The 26224-nt window shown below is 37.9% G+C and overlaps 1 protein-coding gene across 2 annotated transcripts in view; it reads left to right on the top strand.

Annotated features, from left to right (window-relative positions):
* Positions 1 to 26224, top strand: part of LOC121981458 (protein CHROMATIN REMODELING 19-like) — a 49104-nt gene that overhangs the window by 8112 nt on the left and 14768 nt on the right. For both annotated transcript variants that reach the window (XM_042533987.1, XM_042533986.1), the window contains exons 3-9: positions 3403 to 3443; positions 3519 to 3769; positions 3849 to 4029; positions 6640 to 6825; positions 6890 to 7057; positions 7128 to 7286; positions 17261 to 17332. In XM_042533987.1, coding sequence (XP_042389921.1) covers positions 3403 to 3443; positions 3519 to 3769; positions 3849 to 4029; positions 6640 to 6825; positions 6890 to 7057; positions 7128 to 7286; positions 17261 to 17332 — 1058 coding nt within the window. The remainder of the gene's footprint in view (positions 1 to 3402; positions 3444 to 3518; positions 3770 to 3848; positions 4030 to 6639; positions 6826 to 6889; positions 7058 to 7127; positions 7287 to 17260; positions 17333 to 26224) is intronic.

Genomic DNA, 26224 nt, shown 5'->3' with positions numbered 1-26224 from the left:
TGGTTGTTAATCCAAGGCAAATGAACGCTCACTAAGAATCTCCTTTATTGAAGGCGAAGAAACCTTTTACACTCGTTAATAGCTCAGAAAAGACTAGGAAACTGAATACTGTAGTTGTTATCTTTTTCCTAGGTTCAGGGGTCTTTTTATAACCCCTGGGAAAAGTTATCCGTAGGCTGAAGGCGTCTTCCATAGAGCTAGAAGGCGCCTCCAGCGAGGCCAAAGGATACAACTTTATCCTTTTCCGCAACGGCCATATTGTCTGGTTGAAGGTGCCTTCCATAACCTTTGAAGGCGCATTCGCACTGTTCATCGAAAGCACCTTCCATGGCTGGTTGAATGCGCCTTCAGCCATTGAAGGCGCCTTCTGCCTGAAGGTCGCGGAGGCACCTTCAACTCCTGTTGAAGGCGCCTCTAGTAGCTCCATAGCTCCACTTTAGTTCTTTCACTGCTCCGATCGCCTGGGTGATTTCGGCCAACCGAAATAGGGCTCACCCGAATCCAATTTTGGCTTTCTCCTTGAGCAAGCTTCCGCTTCAGCTTCTCATCCCTTGAATGTCGCGCACGCCCTTCTCGTCCACCGGCGTACTCTTCCGCAGCGTCTCGTCCCTCGGATGCACCGAGCCCGTCGTCTCTCTCCTGTGCCGTCCTTCTCGCTAGCCGCGTCTTTCGCTCGACTTCCTGTGCTCCTAAGCTCCTGCACACTTAGACACAAGGATCAGAAAATAACAGGACTTAACCTAACTTGGTTGATCACACCAAAAACACCTTGGGGTTCCAACATTGATTGACCAATGAAATTAATACAGAAATTTTAAATCTTGGCACAAAGTGAGGTTCACAATCTTGAGTTGTGTCAGAGCTTTAATCTTAGACTGGAACAATTTTATGTTGGCATCGTGTAGACATTTCGCTGGATGGTGTTGATGGAGAATTGGAGGTGAAAGGTTAAAGAATACGAAGAAGAAAAAGAAAAATGAGACAACTATTTAATGTCATACTTTGTTTTCTATTTCGAATATATTTGGAATGCTATAGGTTTGACATTATTTGTATTGTCACAAGATAAAAAAATAATAACAGTATCTCAATTTGAATTCATCGTGTTGTAGCAAACCAAGAGGTGTTCAGCGTTGGCATGATGTGATACTCTTTGATACAATAGACACAACATACAGGAGATATTTTTGCATCATAAACATTTGTAGATTGCTATAGCTAAATTTTTATCAAATATTTTGGAATAATTTCTTGAAGTTGAAGTTGTTTATAAATCTGGGGTATCTCTATGTTTTGCGACAAGGTAGTTTTTTGGAGGTGAATCGTCAGATACTTTGATTTTTCCAAATCATATTTTTTTTTGATTAGATGATGGTGATGATTGCTCATATGATCAAGGATTGCCCAGAAAGCTCATTTTCTATGTCGAATGTCTTTTTTTGTGTGGTATGTTTCAAATCAGCATGTAGAAGCTTAAGTTCTACTGGGATATAATGCTGAAAGGTTTATACTTTATTAAAGGATGTAAAGGAAAATGGAGTTATTTATAAAAAAACATATTCATGTGTACAATTAATTTTCTTAGCCGACTCCACCTAGTGGGATAAAACTTGGTTGTTATTGTATTTATACTTTATGCTTGGTCTAATATTTATAGAAGGTATATTCGAGGTTCATGTCTGAGTTAATCTCTGATTATGTAAATCAGCATGTAGAAACTTATGTTTTATTGGGAAGTAATTCTAAAAGTTTTGTGCTTTATTACACTGTATAAAGGAAAAGACTTATTTATAAGAAGTATATTTGTACAGTTAATTCTTAGATTTTGTTTATGCTTGGTGTATTATTTATAGAAGGTCTATTTAAGTTTAGGCTTTAAGCATATTGTTACTTTTTCAGTACTTCCAAAGTGCTGACATATGGTGCATGTGGCCAATTGGCAACGGAGTGAGGAAGAAAATGAAGAAGAAAAAAGAATAAAATACAATTACATAACTAGAGGTAACATTTAATGTATTTTTCTATGTTGGAGTTTATGTCCCAACTGGAATTGTATGGTTTCAACACCATATTGTGCTACAGTTGACAGAGACATTAAGTAGCTGAGCTAAATTTAGATAAGTTTTATTTTTTTAATTCCCCTTTCACTTAATTTATTTAGTTGTAAAAATAAACTAATATTAACTAGTCGAATTGAAAATTTCATATTATATCGTACCAATAATTGATACATTCTACATGTATTCTAACACGCTGAGATGAATTTGGATAAGATTTACTTATTCAATTTTGTTTAGTTAAATTTTATACATTTTAAAATGATTATATAATTAGTAATTGAATTAAAAATAGTTTTATTCAACTTCATGTCAAAATGAATTTATATTAGGTTTATAATATTATTCCACTTATTTATAAAAATAAAACTATAAGAATTAGAGAATCAATTAAATTAATTTTTTTGATACATGGCGTAGTGTGCCAAGACGTGTCATACCAGCATGATATGACTTATTGACATACTTGATACTGGTGGCATCGGATTTTTGAAAATTATTGCAACAATACTTTTTACTGTGCCACTTGACATGTAGGAGATTGCAAATCATTGATTTCAAGATTTTGAATTACATAACATCTATAAGATTATTCAATCTTTTCTTAACACTGTAGTTTTGTAATGACAAACTAATGAATACCAATTTTAATAATCATGTGGCTATCCACACTTAACAATTCAGTCTTTCAAAAATAAACTAAACACATTAGACAATTCAGCCTTTCAAAAACACACTAAACTCATTGAAATTGTCTGCCACTTCATTCAATATGCCATGTCCAAGAAGAATTATACTCAATGCATTTTCTCAAGAACAGATGACCAAAATTTTTAACAAACCATTTAATGGAGCTTGGTTTATGTTAAAAGTTGGACATTGTCATTTGGTATTTCGTTGTTAGGCTTTGAATTATGTAAACAGGTTGTAGTCTTTCTCCTCATGAGGATAACAAAATTGCTATTTCTCAACTATTATAATGTCAATATTGTTTAGCACTTCATCCTTTGGAATGTTAAGAGTTGATGATATCTTAAGGATTAGTTTCCCGTCCAAAATTAGTAATCATTTTCTAATTCAAAATTATATGTACTATACATTAAAAAAATGCTGCTATGATGTATTTGATTTACAGATTCATGGAAGTTGATAATATGTGTCTGATATATTTTTTTGTGATGGCTTATTTCTTAAAGTATTATGAGAAAACAGAATCAATTAATTGAGCAATTTGACCTCTACTGTGTCTATTGTTGGCTGATGCTTTCTCATTGGTTTCACATTTTTTCTTTAACTTCACTTATAAAACACTCGTATAGGCCTTCTAACTGTACCTCATTTTCAGCCATCTTGGCAGATGAGATGGGTCTTGGTAAGACAGTGCAGGTATGTCTAGCTCAATGAAAGTTTGACCTCATAATTGAGATTGGATAAGCTTTGATTACTTTTTTTCTCATCCAGGCAGTGACATATCTAAACTTGCTAAAGCACTTGAACAATGACCAAGGTCCTCACCTAATCGTCTGCCCAGCTTCAGTTTTAGAGAACTGGAAAAGAGAATTGACTAGGTGGTGTCCATCACTCTCTGTCTTATTATTTCACGGAAGTGGGAGAACAACTTATTCAAAGGAATTAACCTCTCTTGGCAAGGCTGGCTTGCTTCCTTCCTTCAATGTATTACTTGCATGCTACTCATTGTTTGAACGACACAGGTTTGTTCATCCAAATTGTTTATTTTTTTGAGGATTTGATATATAATTTGCAATGAATATTGTGATGTTTAACTTTCAGCTCACAACAGAGAGATGATCGTAAGGCATTGAAGCGATGGAAATGGAGTTGTGTTCTAATGGATGAAGCTCATGTTTTAAAGGATAAGAATAGCTTCCGATGGAAAAACCTTATGGCTGTAGCTCAAAATGCACGACAACGCCTAATGTTAACAGGAACCCCACTTCAAAATGATTTACATGTATGCCAACAGCCTTCTTGGAGCTTTTTTTCTCTGTTTAAACTTGTGACTTGCTTAGAAAGCAAAAAGCTAAGTGAATAGTAAACTTAATGCTGCTTTAATGAGTTTGGAAATGTTTTGACTATATTCCTATAAGTCCAGGCACCAAGTTTTCCCTGCATTATTATAGTTCATTCTTGTTTTTAGGGTGATGTCAGTAATGAAACCAAGAATAATTTTATACATGTATATAATTTAGAAAGTACTTGTTTTTAAAGCAAAAAGAGTTTCTATAATTATATACATGTATATATATTTATATAGTACTTGTTTTTATTTGTATACTAATTGTAGAAAGTAAAAGGCCATCTTCATCTAAAACTCTCCGGTCACCATATCAACTCTTTCCTTTTATGTTGGCTTATGAGATGCTCTGGTTTTCTTTGTATTATTTATTTGTTTCTTTTAGAGACACATGTTTTCTTATGAATATTTTCTGAATTATGTTCATTGATTATGTAACATTAGGCAATAACATATATGATGAAATGATCTTAAGAGGTTCAACACTATATGTCAAGAATATAACTTTGGTCGATATGGCTTGATATAGGCAGCTTGTACTTGTGAGTTCTCCATGTTGATACTTAGACAACCTTTCCCATAGTACGGATAGTGACCATTGGAAGGAAGAAGCATAGGACAAAGGGGGAAGGGAGGAGGATAAGGAAGATCGACATATCATATACTCCTTCCCTACGACATATGTCAAAATGGGTCATTATTGGTACAACCTTGCTCCACTAGTCTCCACTTAGGCACTAGAGTTGGCATAGTGCCAAGATTTGAATTCTTTCTATAGATAGCATGATAGTGCGCCTCCAGAAAAAAGTTCAAAATTTCACTCATGTATTTTTTTTCTTGATGCAATTGTGCTTCAAGTTGGTCATGATCAACCATGGTGTTTTGATGTTTGGTTTGACCTATGTGTTTAAGTTTGGTTAATATAGTTTGTCAACTAGGTCAAGGTTAATTGAATATTTGACAATCCGAGAATGCCAACAAGTGTTGATATATGAGAAGTAACAAGTGGAGGTTGTGAATGAAGTGCTAATGGATTAAAGTTGTCTCGACACTTACACTCCAAGAGTCTTAACAGGTCAAGGTTGACCGTATGCTTAGCAAATGGAAGTCTTAATAGTTCAAGGTTGACGCGATGTTTGGTAAGTGAAAGTTTTGATAGGTTAAGGTTGATTAGATGTTTGGCAGTGCAAGTCTTGGTAAGTTAAAGTTGATTGAATGCTTGACAGAGAAAATCTCAAAGTCAAGGCCTCTTGCAAGCGAAGTCTTGGAAGTAATGTTGATCATATGCTTGGTAGAGAGAATCTTGGAGGGAAGGCCTCTTGACAATCTAAGGAAGTCTAGGCTAGGCTTCTTGGCAAGACAAGAAAGTCCCATAGGTGAGGCTTCTAGTAAAGAGAAGATTGGGATGCAAGGGCTGGGCTCTTGGTAAGATGAGGAAGTCCCGGAGGAAACACCACTTGGCAAGATAAAGAAGTTCCTCGATTTAGATGAGGACATGTCCTTAGAATTGATCACAGTTGATGATTTAGTAGACTTGTGGTAGTAGGATTCACTCAATGCGTTTGTGGGTTGACTAGAGAGTTGACTTAGGCTGATTTATCAGTTAACAACATGTTTCTGTTTGTGGCTTAGTCAACTTTGGACAGTTAACTTGGTTGGATTTAGTTGATTGGTTGGTCCAGTGAGAAAACTAGAATAAGACTGTTGAGTTGATAGGTGCAATCAAATATTCTACCAACTATATTACATCAGCTTATTGAGAGATGGCTCATTCGATTTAAGTTGTTGGAAAGCCAAACAGTCAACATGAAGCATATGCAATTGTGGTAGACCAAAGGTAGAAGCTGTCGTATAGAACAAGTTGCTGGTAGAACATGAAGGCTATAAGTATGCCCCCACGGGCATAGCGCAGTTGGTACTTGGGTGGCAGACTTGTTGGATTGGGCATGGGTCGATTCTCGGGGGCTTCATCGCCTTGGGTTATGCCCTCCCACCTAGGAGGCCGTTGCGTACCATGATTTACCTTGTATCTTGTCGTGGGGTTGACGATACTTGACCGCTTGGGATGAGTGATATCACCTTTGCCGGATGAAGGCTACAAGTAAAGCAGCTTTGGAGGTTGTTGAAAGCCAATAAGTATGAATGAATATAAGTAAAAGCAAGTCCAAAGAAGATCTTTAAGGTTGTACTGTCTTTGTTGTATTCTTATTGTATTACTTAGATTATCTTCTTGTTTTTATCTTGTAAGAAAGGTTTGTATGAGGTTTCTATACCTCGGAAGTTTCTGAGAAGGCGAAAAAATAGAAGTGATTCAAGGGATGACTTACCAGCGAGTCATATGCCATAGTGTAAGAAGTAGGGTCTGGGGTTCTGAACCATGAATAGACAAGTGGTAAGAGAATTGTTTGTATGCTTGAGTTCATTTTGTCTATGCAAGCATTTCCTATATTTCCTTGTCTTCCATTTGTCAGATGCATTGGCTAGTATGTCATAATTCTGCTCCTGAGTGATCAACAACATTGTGATAACATGTTTTAACATTTGCAGGAGTTATGGTCATTGTTAGAATTTATGATGCCTGATATTTTTTCCACTGGGGATGTGGACCTGAAAAAGTTGTTGAATGCAAAAGATAATGATATGATCTCACAGATAAAATCCATTTTAGGGCCATTCATATTAAGGCGCTTGAAGTCCGATGTTATGCAGCAACTTGTTCCAAAGATACGACATGTAAGCCTTATGACTGATTTAACTTTGGTTTTGCACGTTCAACATGCATTCAATACTTTTGCAGGTTCATTATGTTCACATGGGCTCGCAACAGTCTATGGCATATGTTAATGCCATAAATGAATACCGTGCAGCTTCCCAGGCTCGGGTCTCAAAGTCTTCTGCTTCTGCCTCTGGAGTTGATCTGCTCCCCAAACGTCAAATTTCCAATTATTTTATGCAGTTTCGCAAGGTGCTTAAAATTTATTTCATTTTTACATAGAATATGCTTTTGAACCTGATGAATGACATTCTTTTGTCAGATTGCAAATCATCCATTGCTGGTTAGACACGTGTACAGTGATGAAGATGTTGTTCGTGTTGCTGAAGTGCTGTATCCAAAGGGTGTATTTGGTTTTGAATGTAGCATAGAAAGAGCCATCCAAGAGATCAAGAGTTATAATGATTTTGAAATTCACCAGGTATAATCTTCCCCATTCTATGCAATCATTATTCCCTACTAGCTTTTTGAATACGTTATGAACATTAGATTTTTTTATTTGCTTTTAGTTGATGTCCTTTGATTCTCGTAAAGTCAAATACCACTTCTTAATATCATGCTGGCTGTAATGGAAGCATTACATTTTTTTATATAGTTGATTTTTACAGTTGATGTAAATTCCAGAATGTTGTTACAAGTTTTGATAAAAATTTTTGGTAACAATTCAAGGAACCCTGGGTTTTGTTACTTTTTATGACTAATTCTAATCATCACATTACATTGCAAATTTTGTTTTTTTTAAGGTTTTAAAAAAAAACTTATATTTTTTTTAGCAAATCCACACTATTCCCCTCCACCTCTCCCAAAGGTGGCTTTCATTGTCTACCTTATAAATTGGAACAACAACTCCTCTATTGCGGGTATCTTTTAGACTCACACTCAACCCAACACCTGCTAGTCTATCACAACGACTAGAGAAGATCTTTTCTCTACCTTTCATTGAGTTTAAATTTAGTGATCAATGCACCTTGCACACTATTTAGCATCTTCAAGACCATCCTTCTATACAAATGAAATCACATTTCCACTAACAAAATCCTATCTCCCACTCAAAGGATCATCTCTTCCTACATTCAATTGTAACCATGACTTGTGCAAGTTCGTTGCAGCCTACAATTATAGGACTGTTTTCCTCTTTTCCCTCTCCCCTTTTTCCTTATCTTAACAATAAACTTGACATTTCTCTTTAGTAGAAGCTTACCTCCCTTACCTTCAAACCTCTCAGTCTTGTCATTGCTGACGAGCAATTATCATCATGTTTTGCTGTTAACAATACTAGCCATCTTTACCTACCTAACCACTATCCTCATTGTTAATAAAAGTAGTTGTAATCTCCTTGACTCACATTTGATCAACGTTCAAAATTTCGTTCCGTGCCGGGCGGAACGGGCGAAACTTATTGTTCCGCCCGCACATTGAAATCGGCACCAAGCCAGCGAAGGTTTCGTCGCGTCATCACGTGCGCCAGGAAGAATTGCGCGCGCATGAGACATCATGGGCAGCATCGCCAGAAGCGTTGCGACATTTTTGGCGGCGCCAAAAGCGTTGCGGGACGCTTCCGGCAGCGAGCCGGAAGCGTTGCCGAACGCCTCCGGTGCCGTTGGAGGTGCCGCCGGACGTCTCCGACACCGTCGGAGGCATCCGTGGGGTCGCGGTCGCGGTCCCCACAAATGATTGTGAAAACGAAGAACCTATAAGTTACTGTACACTTGTAGGAACAAAATAAAAACATAAAAAATATGTAGTAGCCACAAAATTGGCCGTAAGTTACTCTGCCTTTCCGTTGGCCACGAAATTGGCTTGCTCCTTCTTAGTCCAGTGGTATTCTTCTTTATCTTTTGGGACTGTAAAACCGTATTTCATTGTTAATAAAATATCGAAATCCGTTTTAAAAAATACCTCCATTCGGCGTTTCCATGTAGTGAAGTCTCCGTTGAATTTCGGGGGGGGGGGGGGGGGGGGGAATACTTGCACCGATCATCGTCTTGATCTTTGCTGCTTTAGACAGCGGTTAGTCCTTCTGAGTTTGTTGGGCTCTGATATCACTTGTTGGCACAGCGGGCCAGCAAGAGGGGAGGGGTGAATTGCCTGAAACAAAAAAAAAAAAATACCCTCCTCGTTCTTTTAACTCTAAAAATGCAACAATAAAAAAAAGACAGAAAATAGAGAAAAGACTCAAGAGATTGACTTGGTTACAACCTAGGTGGTTGTTAATCCAAGGCGGTTGAAAAGCTCAGAAACAATCTCCTTCTCTGAAGGCGGAGAAGCCTTTTACACACTAAGAAAGCTCAAACGTTGTTAGGAATTGAATACAAGAGTTGATGATTTATTTCATAGCTCCAGGGGTCTTTTTATAGCTCCTGGAAACTCTATCTACAACGTTGAGGGCGCCTCCACCGAAGCATTTGGATAAATCTTTATCCAAATGCGAAACGGTCATGTTGACTGCTTCGAGGGCACCCTCAATGGCCTTGAGGGCGCCTCGGACGCTATGGAGGGCACCCTCCCGCCTGAAGAGGTGGAGGCGCCTTCAACACTGCATTGAGGGCGCCTCCAGCTTGCTTTTCCAGCTCCTTTTAACTTCTTTTCTTCTTCCGAAGCTTCGATCGCTTGGGTGATTGCCGCCAACCGAAATAGAGCTCACCCGAACCCAATTTCCGGCCTTCTCCTCAAGCAAGCTTCCGCTCCGGCTTCTCGTCCCTCGAATGTCGCGTACGTTCTTCTCGTCCATCGGTGTACTCTTCCGTAGCTCTTTCGTCCCTCGGACGCACCGAGCCCGTCGGCTCCCTTTTCGTGCCGTCCTCGTCAGCTGCGTCTTCCGCTCGACTTCCTATGCTCTTAAGCTCTTGCACACTTAGACATATCAAAACAGGACCTTACCTAACTTGGTTGATCATATTAAAACAACTACGGGGTCCAACAGATACCTATTGTATTCCAATAATGCTTAGAATTAACTAGCTTTTCTTTATTGTTGCTATTAATCTTATTCATGCCCATGAGAGTGGATTTCAGCTTTTTATTCTCCATCCCAAACTTCTTTAGTTGCTTCTTTACATACTTCGATGTTGCATATGGATTCCTTTCTTTGTTTGCCTGATTTGAAGCTCAAAACAAATTCAATTGAGCTCCTAGGTTCTTCTCAAAGTCACTCTCCATAAGAGTAACAAACTTATTCAAAAATATTTATCAATACAACCAAAAACAATATCATTGATGTAAACCTATGTGATAAAAACACTTATTTTTCATGATTTTTTATAAATAACATGTTATTTATAACTCCTCTTTTGAATCCACAAAAAATCAAATATGAGGAAAATTGTTTAAATCATATAAAACCTTTTATATGACATAAAACCACGACCAAGATTCAACATGTTTTATAAAAAAATTCATTAAATGTAATTTAACATATCCATGTGACATAAAACCATGGAAGGGTGCAAAAAGGTAATAAACTTGGAAGACTTGAAATGTTCTATGGGTACATATGTGTCATCATTGTTCAACCCCTTGGCATAGTTAAAACTTACAAACCATTGATTCAATTTCATTTAACTTGTTCATGTGCACCCAATGACTACCAATAATCGTAAAGCTTTAGAACTAACTTCTGAACTTTATTTCTCTCCTTTTTCTTGTCAAACACCTAATCAACATTGTCTAATGCTTCATGCTTTTTGGCTAAATGTGATATATTAATGCTACATTATTATTTAAATGTTTGAAAAGTGAATGACTCTGTATCCTTAGTGATGGATCTCCCACAGTTGATTATTGAATGCTTGGAATCTTATTTATATGCTGGAGGAAAGCTTATAGATGAAGTAGTCTAGCCTTTTTCTCCTTTATTAAACTTATTTGATTCCGCCCTTGATGTGTGTTATCCATGTCACTTAGGCTTGTCTCCATGTCCATTTGAGTTTGTTATAGACTTTCTCTTCCATGTCATCATCTATAAGTGGAGCTCGGGGTACACATGTGTAGATTCATCAAATACAATATTAGATAACTCTAAAAGGCAGCCCGGTGCACAAAGCTTCCGCCATGCGGGGTCCCGAGGAAGGATCCATTATACGCAGCCTTACCCTGCTTTTTGCAAGAGGCTGTTTCCAGGATTCGAACCCGTGACCTTTTGGTCACATAACAACAACTTTACCGTTGCGCTAAGGCTCCCCTTCACAATATTAGATAACTCTAAATTTCAAAAATCACTTATTGTAAATACTATAAGTTTTGCTTGATAAGGGGTATCCAATGAAAATACCCCTATCAATTTTTGGTATTAAGAATATACTCCTAACAATCAAATACTTGAAAGTACTTGCTTTCTTTCTATACCAAAGCTCATAGACATCTTAAATAAAAATGGACGTAAATACACACAATTTTGAATATTATATACTTTGCTTATTGAAATTTTCAAATTTTCAACTATTCAATCTCCAAGATTTTGACAACTATGAAGCTCACGAGGAGCTTACTGAAATTGGAAAAGTTGACTGGAAGATGAGCTTACACTAAAAGAAATGATCTAACTTATCCTACTAAATATAACATACTGTTTTAAACAAATTTGAAATTTAAAAATTTAAACTTGGAACTAAAACTAACTTAAAATTAAACCTTAAAATTTTAAGAGGCATCATTATTACTATATCTAAACTGTGCAGATATTGCAAAATTATTAGCTAAACATTTAATCTTCTTCAAAGACACTATATTCTCTTATTTGTGTCTATCAAAGTGATTTAGTAAATATATCTGCTAGCTGATCATTTGAGTTGACAAAACTAGTAGATATTTCTCCGGATATGACTTTCTCTCTGACAAAGTGACAGTCAACTTCAATATGCTTTGTTCTCTCATGGAAGACTGGATTTGAGGCAATATGCATAGCAGCTTGGTTGTCACATATGAGTGACATTTGTGTAACCTCTCCAAACCTTAGTTCCTGAAGCAACTGTTTTAACCATATAAGTTCTTGACTAGCAATAGCCATAGCTCGATATTCTGCCTCTGCACTGGATCTTGCCACAACATTTTGTTTTTTGCTTTTCCAAGAAATAAGGTTACCTCCGACAAATATACAAAATCCAGAAGTGGACCTTCTATCAGAGGGAGATCCTACCCAATCTACATCAGAATATCCTACGACTTTAGTATGTCCTTTGTCTTCATATAAAAGACCCTTTCCTGGTGCTCTCCTGATATATCGAACAATGCGAGTCACTGCATCCCAATGTTCTTTGCATGGAGAGCTAAGAAACTGACTTACTACACTCACTGCAAATGAGATATCCGGACGAGTAACAGTAAGGTAGCTTAGTTTCCCTATCAATCGCCTGTACCGTTCAGGATCTGAAAGAGGCTCCTCCTGATTTGGTAGGAGCTTGACATTAGGATCCATGGGATTGTCGTCTGTCTTTGAGTTTAACATTTCTGTTTCTTCCAGAATATCCATTGCATACTTCCTTTGGGATATAATGATCCCATCTTTAGACTGTGCCACTTCTATCCCTAGAAAGTATTTGAGTTTGCCAAGATCTTTTGTCTGGAAATGTTTAAAAAGATGTTGTTTTACTTGTGAAATTCCAAGATGATCATTACCTGTGATGACAATATCATCAACATAAACCACTACATAGATGCAACCAGTAGATGAGTGACGATAAAAAACAAAATGATCAGCCTCGCTTCGAGTCATGCCAAACTATTGAATTATGGTACTAAATCTACTGAACCATGCTCTGGGTGACTGCTTGAGACCATATAAAGATATACAAGACCAAAAGACTCCTCCTGAGAAGGTTGCTCCATGTAGACCTCCTCGAGCAGGTCACCATGTAGGAATGCATTCTTGATGTCCAATTGATAGAGAGGCCAATGTCGAATCACAACAATGGACATGAAAAGGCGCATAGACATCTTGGCAACAGGAGCAAGAGTGTTCTCATAATCCAATCCAAAGATTTGAGTATAGCCTTTAGCGATGAGGCGAGCCTTAAGTCGGTCAACCGTGTCGTCTGGACTAACTTTCATCGTATACACCCATCGACAACCAACAACTGACTTCTCAGGTGATAGAGGAACGAGGTCCTAAGTTCCATTGCGCTGCAAGGCACACATTTCATTGAGCATAGCTTGCTTCCATCCTGGATGGGCAAAGACATCACCTGCAGTCTTTGGAAGAGAGACAGACGACAAAGAAGAAAGACAACAAAAGTAGGAAGGAGAAAGACAATAACTCAAGGAAATATAATGAGGAGAAGGATTACGAGTGGAATGCATACCTTTCTGAAGTGCAATGGGAACATCAGACTCATGAGATGGGACCGGAGGAAGCGGCGAAGGACTTGGCTCCAAAGATGTCAGTGTTGGTCGGCGGCAAAGCAGAAGGAGGACGACGCTGATAAACCTGCAAAGGAGGAGACGAGGCTGGAGGTGATAGAGGCGCCTCCGGAGGATAAAAGATAGTCACTGGTGCAGGTGGAGAGGGAGAAACCTCGACCTGTGAAGCGGAAGGACCAAAAAAAGAAACCGACTCAAAGAATGTGACATCAGTAGAGATGAAGTACCGACGAAGAGTAGGGGAATAACACTTGTACCCTTTCTGAGACCGCGGGTACCCAAGAAAGACACACTTATGAGACCAAGGAGATAGTTTGTCAATGCCGGGATCAAGAGCATGAACAAAACAAATAGAACCAAAGACCCGAGGCGGTAGAGGATGAAGGGACTGATGTGGATAAAGTACCTGATGAGGTATTTTATCCTGGAGAGTGGATGAAGGCATGCGATTGATGAGATAACACGCAGTAAGTACGGCATCACCCCAAAACTGATGAGGGACATGAGAATGGAGAAGAAGAATCCGAGTGGTCTCAAGGAGATGACGATTCTTGCGTTCTGCAACCCTATTCTGTTGAGGGGTATGAGGGCAAGACGTGCGATGGAACACACCATGAGATATCAAGAAGGTACGAAACTAAGTAGACAAATACTCGCGTGCATTATCACTTTGTAAAGTTCGAAGAGAAGTGCCAAATTGAGTTTTTATTTCAAGGAAAAAGGATTCAAAAATAGAAAACAATTCTGAACGATCCTTCATTAGATATAACCATGTACAACGGGAAAAATCGTCTATAAAAGTAACAAAATACCTTGACCCCATTGTAGAAGAAACACGACTCGGACCCCAAACATCAGAATGAACCAAAGCAAAAGGAGACATAGCCCGACTCTCAATACGAGGAGAAAAAGAACTACGAACATGCTTACCTAATTGACACGACGCACAAGATAAAGACTCTAAGTGAGAAAGACTAGGATGTAACTGTTTCAACTTATTAAGACCTGGATGTTCCAACTGAACATGAAAAAGAAGTGGAGATGCCGCCGCCGAACCAACAAAAGAGGGTTGGTGAAGTCGATATAGGCCATGAGATTCACATCCGAAGCCAATCATCCTCTCCCTACTCCGGTCCTGTAGGGAAACAGACGTGTTAGTAAAAGAAATGACACAATCAAGAGATCGAGTAAGTTGACTTATTGACAATAAATTAAAAGGAGCGCCGGGAACATAAAGAACATTATGAACTGAAAGAGATGAAGAAGGATGAACAATACCAATACCCTGGGATTGAGTTTGGGAACCATTGGCCATGGTGACCATTGGTAAATTACCAGAAGTAGTGAGAGAGGAAAAAAGGGATTTATTACCAGTGATATGATCGGTGGCCCCAGAATCAAGAACTCAAGGACTCGAAGAACGAGATATGCCAGCAAAAGAAGTACCAGCGTCTGCAATGGTAGCAGTGGAGCTCAAAGCCTGTCGATCCTCAAACCATTTCAGAAAGTCAGTATAGGAAGGTGTTGAAGTCGAGTCAGGTGTTAACTGTGAAGTGGAAGCTGAAGGAGCAGCAGAACTTTGAACAATCTGAGCAGCATGAGGAGGACGACCATGTAGACTCCAGCATTTATCAATCGTGTGTCCCGGTCGGTGGCAATGATCACACCAAGGGCGTCCTTTGCCACCCTTGCGAGGTGGAGGTCCTTTGTGTCGAGAGACCAAAGCTGACGAGTCAATAGGAATAGAAGAAGACATCGTCAAGACTTTGGCCGGGACACGGAGAAGAGTCGCCCAGGTATTTTCCATGGTAGCTTCTGTGGGGCTGCCTAGGATCTGGTCACGGACATGAGAATAATTTGTGGGCAGACCATATAAAGCCAAAGACATAAAAAATTTCTTCCGATTTTCAAGCTCTTCAACAGGATCGGCCGCAGGTGGTAGCAGTTCATTGAAGTCACAAAGAAGGCTAGAAACTGAACCCAGATAATTTGACATTGAATCCTTAATCTGATTGGCGCTGAGGATAGTCATGAGATCTTCACAAACTTGATAGAGTCGTCGAGAGGTGTTTGTAAATAGTTGTTGAGCTTGCGTCCAAACAGCTTTGCAGGTTTTGTGAGTACGGAAGACATTCCTAAGAGATGAATGGATGGTGGCTCGGATAATACAACACAACTGAGCGTCAACCTTCTTCCACAGAGGACGATCGGTGTCTTGAATATCTTCTTCAGTTTGAGTGAGATGTGTCTCATATCCCTGTCCAACAAGCCAAAGTTCAATGTGAGATGCCCAGGAGATATAATTTTTACCATCCAACTACTCGGAAGAAAGGGGTGCAGTAATATGGTTGGTAAAGATTGAGATATCTGGCTTTGGGGCGCCAGATGTAGCCATGAATAGAACTGTGGACCGGACTGCGCTTGCTTCTTCTGCCCAATCGGATGAATCCGGGAACGAGAACAGCCACTGGAAAACTCGCAGCAGGGTAACGTGAACAGCCACTGGAAAACTCGCAGTAGGGTCGGATGAGATGCAGAAGCTTCTTCGGAGAAGCCCTACTCCAGCAGGAACTCTTCGAAGCTTGCTGATGGATGGGAAGGAACTGGAACGCCACTGTGCCACCGATTCTTCCCCTGCCGGCGAAGAGTTGAGCTTGAACAGGGAACGTCACCGCTGTCACTTTCAGCCCGCAGCACTCGTCGCCGTCCGTCGCCGCTGGAGAGAAGAAGAGGTGCCGCCGGCCGGAAAGAAGAAGAAGAAAGGAGAAAACGCTGTGGGGGAAAGGGGAGCGCCGTTGTGCCCTAGCCGCGCGAGAAGAGGAAAACGCGAACAGAAGGGCGTCGGGCGTCCACAAGGCGGAGCTCAGCTTCCACGAACTAGCAGGCGAAGCTCGATGCTGGAGAACTCGCGCGGTGCGGCGCTGGAGAAGAACTCGCGCGTCGTTGGAGAAGAACTCGCGTCGCTGGAGAAGAACTTGCGCGTCGCGCGGTGCGGCGCTGGAGAACTCGCGCGGTGCGATGCTGGAGAAGAACTCGTGCGTCGCTTGCGGAAGAGAAAGGCTCGGTAGAAAGAGACGGCGTGGATAGAGAAAAGAAATTAGGATTTTAACTTGGCTCTGATACCATGTTTAAAGTAAAACCTAGAATCTGGTGTCATTGGAACCCCCACGAGTTAGGCCTTTATATAGGAAAGAAGATATACACCAAAAGACACAAATACCCTTTTACTTATTCTAACAATAATAAAGTGTTTACTATGAGTGGCCATAGTCCATACAATTACTTGTCCATGCTGAAGTCTGCCTGTTCATACCAAAATACTCATAATTATGCCTTGAAATTGATCATGTGCTCTCAATATCATATTTAACTTCTGTCCATTTTGATAGATTTGGAGGCCAACTTCACTAGAGTAGTCAAAAGATACATTGTTTTTGCATGAATATATATATATATTTGTTTTATTTCCTGTGTATATTGAGGATATATATGGATTGTCAATAAAAACATTTTTTCTGAATTTGAAATTCCAAGCCATGAAAGCTGTGTTTACAGTAACTATATAGGTGAGAGATATGTTGATTAAAGCCTTAAATAGGTCTACAAGTGCTTGAAAACTTTTAAATAGGGGCAAGATTGAAGGACTATGCTGGGTGGCTTTGGCTAAAATACTATTCTATGAATTATTTGCTATTATTAGTGAGACAGAATGTACTTATGATTGATTCTCAAAGTATTACTGTATTCAGCTGTTTATTTTACTAGCGCATCAAGTGCTAATCAGAAATTGGGAGCATTGCTCGCATTCTTACTTGTCACACTTGTATGCTTCACTTGAAAATAATTTGGGCATGATGAAGTCTTAGGACTATTGCCATTACTGTATTCTTGTACAAGATACATTGCACTTTATGGCATATCCATTCTAATTTTTTTTTTCTTGATCATGATAAGTTGTTAGGAGAAATGACGATGAAATGTTCATTCTCCCTGTAATCTGTATGTCTTTTCATTCATCTTTTACCCTTTTTTGGTTTTCAGCTACTAATTTTACATGGTGACAATGACACAAAGATAACAGATGAACATATCTTGGGATCAGCTAAGTGTCAGGTATTTGCCCCTTCTTTTACGCTCTGTAATATAAAAAGAATATTGTTATACAGAGCATACTAGTAAAGATAAAGAAGCATTGCAAAAATTATCAGAATCAGAATATAATCATCATTATCCATAATTCTACCTGTCATTTAGATTTTGAAAGGTTTTATCACTATTAATATTTAAATCAATTAAATCATTTTTTTCATTATAATTAATTGAACTTTTCTATTTTCACCTTGTACCTATTATAATTTTCCATACTAATTGATTTCTCTTATAGGATCAATTTAATTCCTTTTAGAATGTGGACACTATTTCACTATTTTTTTTATATTATCATGGAGCTACATCTAGAAGGGCAACCTTGGCGCAATGATAAAGTTGTTGCCATGTGACCTTTTGAGTCGCGAAAACAGCTTCTTGCAAAAATACAAGTTAAGGTTATGTACAATTGACTCGATGTGGTCTGACCCTTCCTCAGGACCACTCATTGATGGGAGCTTCGTGCACCGAACTACTCTTTTTATTATGAAGCAACATCTAATTGATATCAAATTTTATTACCTTTTTTCCTTTCTAGAATAAGAGACATTCATCGTAACATTGCCTTCTTTGCTACCTTATTATTATTTTTTTATTTTTGCTGCTTCACTGCCAATGCTTTGATCGTATGACATTAGCATACATGGAAGATAACTAGTAAATTAATGTCACAACAAACTCTAGTTTCTTAATAGCTTTCGAAGTATCTTTACAAGTAGTATCTCTATATATATTTCAAAAGACATTTACAAGATAACCTCTTTCTAAAAATTTATAAGAACTATGATACTCTCCACTTAAATCCCTTGTAAAAATGTCACTTGAAATATGCCTTTATTTGAAAACAAATTATTAACAACATACTGAGTATATAGTTGTAAGAATTAAAGTAACACAATTAATAATGTATATTTTGTTGAATTTTATCTTTAAACCTTTAATATTAAGCAAAAACCAATAAGAGTTATTGAAGACTAGTGTTCTAAATGACGCTTGAGGCAACCACCTAGGCGGGCGGGAGGCAAACATCACCCACCCCTTTTTTGTCTAAGGTGGCCTTTTAAGGCGATCAAAACAACGGTAGGTTAAAAAACACCCTTCGCATTGATTTCAAAAGATGCTAGCTTTCTATTCCTTGATCGATCGTCAAATGGTGGACTATCAGGGATCACTTCGAAATTCTCATGTTCATCATCTAGTCCAAAATCTCTTTGTTCTTCCTCTAAAATTACTTCAACATTTCTTTCTGCAGCAGCAGAAGCTCTTTGACCATTTGCCCTATCATGAGCAAACAACTCTAACAACTTCTCATAATGAGGTGCAGGGGTATATCTCCACTTCTTGATTGATGGATTAGCCTAGACAAATTTAAACATAATTAGAAATACAATAGTAACTACATTTACTTACTGTTGGTCCGAGTGAAGCAAATCAATCAAGTAGGCAGGTGAAGCAGTGTAACAAGAGGGAAAAAAGAAGGGATTTTTGAGCCTGGATTTGGCTATCATGCTAGCAAAAAAACATCCCGTCAAATTTTATTTGCTAGTTTCAGCTTGCAGAAAGCTAGAAACTGCACGTGGAGTTCTGGTTTTGGCTATTACGCTGCTAAAGAACTTGACAAAAATTGGAGTTTGTAGTATTCCTCCAAAACTGGACTACATTCAATTAACTCCATCACCTCCTAAAATTTGATTTTTTTTATTAATGTCTTACATAATACTTTTTCTGAAATATACAAATGCATGTCATACATATCTTCATACTTTTTATGAAATATACAAATGCATGTCATACATATCTTCTATCATCTACAAGCAAAATGAACTTGTCAAAAGTGATGTATCAAAAGTGATGTAGATAATGTATCAAGACATTGCCAAAAGTGACCTAGTTTGACCAAAATATTTAGAAGAAAATAAATGGAAATAATTGATTGATGAATTACTCTAGACAATTTTAAACATAAGTAGAAATACAGTGGTTGACTAAATATGAATTAATATTTATAATTAATACTTACATCAATAAGTTGCTTCCAAACTGCCTCCTCAGCCTCAAATCTTCTACTTTCAGCATGCCATTGAACTCCGCTTGCATTCTTAAATAAATCATAACATGAATTGAAATGACTTTTCAATGTTTTAATTTTGTTCTTCAAATTATCCTTCGTTAATGGGATTTCAATCTTTTCACTACAAATGACAACTATATCTTTGTACGCAGTAGATGTGAAAGTGCCATCTATTCGATCACCATTAACTTGTTCTAACATAGCATCTATAAAAATTCTATCCATCTCTTCAATCCACTTAATCACATCTCTCTTGACTTGTTCAATTGGTGTATCCATTCTTAATCAACACCTACATCAAATGCACACATGAACATGAAAAAAATCAAAGCTTATTCACAATTGTAAACTTTCAAGTACAATAATATTGGATTGATAAGCAAATTGCATGTATACAAAAAAATTAAAATCCAATAAATGAACATCTAACATTAAGATTTATCAAAAAACATATTCAATCCATGACATTGTTCGAATCAAAATAACCCTTCAGAAAACATATTCAATCCATGACATCATGATTCTTTTGATAATTTTCTAATAAATCAAAATAACCCTTCTTTAGTTAATATTGTAATCTAACCACAACATTAGCTATGTTATCTCTAATCATGCTTCCTTGCCTCCGGTCATCGTCCTGTCTTTCATTGTGACTCACTTCATCGTTAGAAGTTGCACTCAATTCACGATCCACTTCATTAATTGATCTCTCATTTGGATCCACCCCCATTAAAAAATTATGAAGAATACAACATGTTAAGATAATGTCTGTACGAATGTCAATTTCATAATGAAGTTCTGTTCCACTAGTAATAATTGGAAATCTCTTCTTTAAAACCCCAAAAGCTCTCTCGATTGCACTTCGAAGAGATTCATGTCGAAGATTGAATAGCTCTTTTACATTTGTAGGGTCGCACCTCGAATATTCTTTCAAGTGATAATGAATTTCTCGATAAGGGGTAATCAAGTCCCTCTTCAACATAAACCCAGAATCAACTAAATAATATTTACCTACCACGAAATCAAAGATATAAGTTAGTCATATTTACTTCAAATATTGTCCACTAATGAACATTAATTATAAACTAGATACCATGAGGAATTATCAATTTATCACGTCTGGATAGGGCATTTTTTATGTTTCGAGAATTAGATGCAATTCCTTCCCATCCGGCTAGGACATATATGAACTTCAAATCAAAGGAGCATCCAACCAACACATTGGTAGTTGGCCAATCCTTTCTTCCTCTATATCGAGGTGCATCTACATCAGATACCTTAACACGTATATGAATTCCATCTAATGCATCAACACAATCCTGCAATTAAGAGACAATCGACATATGTGGCTACAAAGTATATTACAAAACTTATGAAGTTCAAAATGATTAAAAAAATACCTTAAAGTAAGGATAGAATCTGTTGCTACTCTCTATATGTGGAGGAATTTCAGATCCATTTGGTTGCTTTATAAATTTAGCATGAAGACTAATAATGGCTTTCAAGACTTCATGAAAGTGATTACTAGTAGTCCTTGTACTATGACAAAAGAAAAAACTCAATTCTTGATTTTTGACATCATGACCGAGCAAATATAAAAATTTAGCAACCTTTTCTTCAACACTTGAATTGCTATTGCCTTTTACCCTATTGTTGTGCTTTAATATTTCACACAAGCGTCTAAAACCATCCAAATTTACCCTAAGAATACTATGGCATGCGTCGCTAGAAGTCATCAGATTATGCAATAAAACATGTCGAACATTATCTTTTTGCTCATTACACTCCGTCAAACCCCTATCTACATATTTTCTCATCTCCTTCAACACCATCCAAAGACCAACTATACAATTCCTATTTATAAAAATTTCATCATCCGAACTACCATCATTCTCGTGACAATAATCATTAATATTTTGATCATCTTTTTCGCTATTATCCCACTCCATCTTATTAAACTTGTACAAGCCATATTTTGGTCATTTGTAGAGAGGTAAATCACATATGGCTTTGCCTTTGAACAGTGACCATTGCATGGGAGAGGGCTTATCTTCGTCTTCCTAAAATTTATGTTTGGTGTCTTTATCTAATTCTACTTAAGGTGCATATATGTTAGATACGATAATAGTTTCTTTTGTTACCACTATTTTGAGAGCTATAATTGTATCTCCTTTCGTAACTACTCATACTACCTTTTCCCTTAACAAACTATCTACAACAATACTTATTTTATTTTTAATTTTGCTCTTTCCTGTTTACCACCACTTCAAATATGGGGTTTCTATTATCTTTTACTCTCTCCCCTATCCGTTTTATCTTTTGTATATACAAAATATTAATTTATCAATTAATCATCGTATTTGATACCTCTATTGTTTATGAAGGTTCCTACGTTCCATGTTCCAAATATAAAATAATCGATATTTTATATAATGTTTATAATGTCTGCTATTATCTAACCTACCGTGTAACAACTCTTGCATATTGGATACCATGGATTGAAATATCGAACCGTGTTGCCCGAAACGGGTGGTATTTACCGTTTTGATGCGGGATCGACACTGGTACATATCGATGACCGTGAGATTGTTGCGAGGTTGTGGAGGGTGCCCTTCGTGACCTCATGGTGGCCCTCTGTGCCCTTGCGGAGGGTGCTGCAACCCCGCGATTGCCTTTCATCATGGCATGGATGGTCCCGTGACATGTGGAGGCCGCTGCGACCGCTGCCTTGATGGAGACGCTCATGCGATGCCCAGAAAAGAAAAAAAAATTAACTGAAACTTAGGTCAATAATTTCAATTAACTCCCAATTATAAATAAATAATCTAAATAGATTTCATCAAATTCTAATAAAATTATTCCATTAATTTAATATATATTTTATTTATTTATGTTAATTTTAAAAATATATAACAATGATTTTGTAAATTTTTTTTTGTAATTTTAATTTTTAATATTTTTTTATTTTTAACTAATATATTAAAAAATGCCAAAATCATATTAGTACGATACGATACTGTTCTAAAACCGTATCATTTCGGTCATAAACCGAATCTTCGATACGGCTCGAGATTTTAAATCATATTTAATACTACACTCAATTTCACATGAAAATGTATTGATGCTTGCCAGCATATTGGTTTAATGGATCTATATATAATATTTGCTTTAGGTTGACTGGTAACTTAACTAACACTATTCTTCTCTTTTATCCGGGGCATTGGAACTAACCATAGTGGAGTTATTTGCCATGGGCAGACTTATTAATCAAAAAGTATCAATTAAGATTAATTAATAATGTAAATAATGTTATTTTCTTATATTGTCTTAATCACATGCAATATAGATTATATTAATCAAACCTTAATATGTGTGCTATATTAGACGTGGAATTTAATTTACAAGCAACTCATCAAAATTAGCCATACAAGATTTGAAAGCTTTTGGAACAACCTTAGTCTTAAATTCAATTACTCAACCATACCATTATCAACCTATGTGTTACCACTGTCAATAAAATATGTTGATTGGGACAACTTTAGCCTTAAATGTATCATTCATGGACCCTCCTATGTGTTACCTTAGCCTTAAATTCAATTACTCAACCATACCATTATCAACCTATATGTTACCATTATCAATAAAATATGTTGATTGGAACAACTTTAGCCTTAAATGTATTGTTCATGCCCCTCGGGCTTGGTGCTGTGTAAGCTGCTTTATAGGACAAACTTCAGGTTCTCAGGTCGATTCCTAGTTGGGACTTTCTGTCCACAGTGGGAAGAAATCTGGGATGCTGGCTACAAGTGGCTGAACATGTGTGCTTCCGGATTTATCTTGGTGGCCGGTGGGATCGGTCACTTCAAGATTTGTCGGTTTGAAGAGCTGGATACTTGGATTACCCAAAAAAAAAAAAATGGATCCTCCTATGTGTTACATTTTTATCAAAGAATATGCAAGTTTACCACCTTTCCATGGATGAAATTTACAACGAATCTAAATATTTGCACTATGCATGTTATTTACTCAGCCTCCTTTAGTATAGTTATGGTGCATAATTAAATAATTTTAAAAAATAAATTTTAAAACTCAATTTAATCAAATTTACTAGAATTGGTTTTAGGCACTACAATTCCTTCCGCTTAAATGAATTTCGTCCTAAAAATTTTAAAACTTACATAACAGTTCCGGATAATGACTCCTCATGTCAGACTCGGTCCCAAATAGCCTCGTCAGAATGATTCAACCATTTGACATTGGCCATCCTGATCGCCCTATTCCGCAGATTCCTCTCTTGCTTGCCTAAGATTTGCATAAGCTTCTCTTCGTAGGACAAGTTTGGTGTAAGCTGCTACGACTCATAATTCAGTACATGCGAAGGCTTCGACATGTACTTCCTCAGTATTGACACGTGGAACACATTGTGCACTTCTACAAGATTCGGCGGTAAAGTCACTTTGTATGCCAATACTCCCACTCTGTCTAGGACCTCGAATGACTCAATGAACCTGGGCTAAGCTTGCCCCTCCCAATCGCATAACACCCTTCATGAGTGCTATCTTCATGAAAACGTGATCACCAACAGCAAACTCAAGGTCTCTCCTTTTATTTGCATAACTCTTTTGCCTACTTTGAGCCGTCTTCATCCGATTTCAGATTCTGACTACCATTGCTATCTGTTGTATGGTCTCCGGACCGATCTCTGTCCTTTCCCCTACTTCATCCCAATGGATAGGCGATTTGCATTTCCTCCCGTATAAGGCTTCGTATGGAGTCATACTTATTGTCGAATGGAAACTGTTGTTGTAGGTAAACTCCACCAACGATAGCTTCTTCTCCCAACTTCCCGGATAGTCTATCACGCATGCTCGAAGTAGGTCCTCTAGAATTTGTATCACCCTTTCAGACTGCGGATGAAACGTTGTACTGAACAATAACTTCGTTCCCATGGCAGAATGGAGACTCTTCCAGAATGTCGAAGTGAATTGTGGATCTCTATTTGACACTATAGAGATTGGAATGCCATGCAATCTGATTACAATAATAACCAAGTCTTATCCCATTAGGTGGGGTCGGCTATATGGATTTTTTTACGTCATTGAGTATGCCATGCAATCTGACCACTTCCCTAGTATATAACTCTGCATACTGTCATAGAGAAAGTCGTCTTTACTGGTAGACAATGTGCAGACTTGGTGAGATGGTCAACTATCATCCATATAACATTGGATCCTCTCTCTGTCCGCGGTAACCCCACTATGAAATTAATCATGATATTTTCCCAGTTCCACTCGGAATAAGGAGTGGCTTAAGTATCCTCGTCGGCCTTTAGTATTCTGCCTTAACTTGCTGACACGTTAGACATTCAGATACAAAACGTATAATATCTCGTTTCATACCCGACCACCAATACAACTGCTGTAGATCTCGGTACATCTTTGTACTTCCTGGATGAATGGAAGACGGGGTGGAATGAGTCTCAGTCATCACATCGACTCGCAAGGTGTTCGATCCTGGCACCAAGAGACGACCTCTGAACTTGACGATACCATCCTCCACCGTGTAGAGGGCACGCCCCTTGGCCTCATCTCGTTGCCTCCACTTCTGCAGTTGTTTGCTCATCTCGAATACAGTCTCTCAGTGTAGGATGCATTGTTAAAGTAGACAATTGGAGAGCATTGCCCCTTGCATAAATCTCCAGTCCAAACCTCTTATGTTTGGAAAGTTTTTTATACCACCATCTGTGCTATAATGGCTGTCTTTCGACTCAAGGCATCTGCAACGACATTAGTTTTTCTCGAGTGATAGCTAATCTCGCAATCATACCTTTACAAGCTAAAACCAACGCCTCTGCCTTATGTTCAGCTCTTTCTGTGTGAAGTACTTAAGACTCTTGTGATCGGTGAATATCTTGCACTTCTCACCGTACAAGTACTGTCTCCTAATTTTCAAGGCCAAAACCACTGCTACTAACTCTAGGTCATGAGTTGAGTAATTTTTCTCATGCAACTTCAACTGTCTGGACACATAGCCAATAACTCTCATGCTGCATCAAAACTGCACCCAACCCAAGCTTAGAAGTGTCAGTAAACAACACAAAGTCCCCTTGCCCTGACATGGATAACATAGGTGTGGTTGTAAGTACTTGCTTCAATTCGTTGAAGCTCCTTTGACAGGCGGCTCCCCACTTGTACATAGCATTCTTTTTGTCAACATTGTCAGTGGTACTATAATGCTCGAAAATCTCTTAATGAATTTCCGGTAATAGCTCGCAAAGCCCAAGAAACTACGAATCTCAGATGCATTCCTAGGCATTGTCCATTCTTTCATGGCCTCTACCTTCGACGGATCAACTTCTAACCCTTCCTTCGAAAGGAATGCTACCCTTTTTAACCAAAACTCGCACACACTTACTGGACTTCGCAAATAGTTTCCTGTTTTGCAAAATCTGTAGTGTTGTCCTCAAATGTTGACTATGCTCCTCTCTATCCCTAGAATAGATTAGTATGTCATCTATGAAGACAATGATAAACTGATCGAGATGTGGCTGAAATATGTGATTCATGAGATCCATGAAGATCGCCAAAGCATTGGTCAACCTGAATGACATCAATAGGAACTCATAATGCCCATACTGAGTTCTGAAGATTCCCTTATGTAGCTTCTTTCACCTTCAGCTGATGATACCTTGATCGAAGGTCTGCTTTGAAAATATTGCAGTGGTAATTGATCAAATAGGTCTTCGAATCTCGAGAGTGGGTACTTATTTTTCACTGTGACTCGGTTCA

This window comes from Zingiber officinale, chromosome 5A (assembly GCF_018446385.1).
Source record: "Zingiber officinale cultivar Zhangliang chromosome 5A, Zo_v1.1, whole genome shotgun sequence".
Taxonomy (NCBI): Eukaryota; Viridiplantae; Streptophyta; class Magnoliopsida; order Zingiberales; family Zingiberaceae; genus Zingiber; species Zingiber officinale.
The sequence above is the reverse complement of the archived record's forward strand: the minus strand, read 5'-3'. Positions and strand labels throughout refer to the sequence as shown.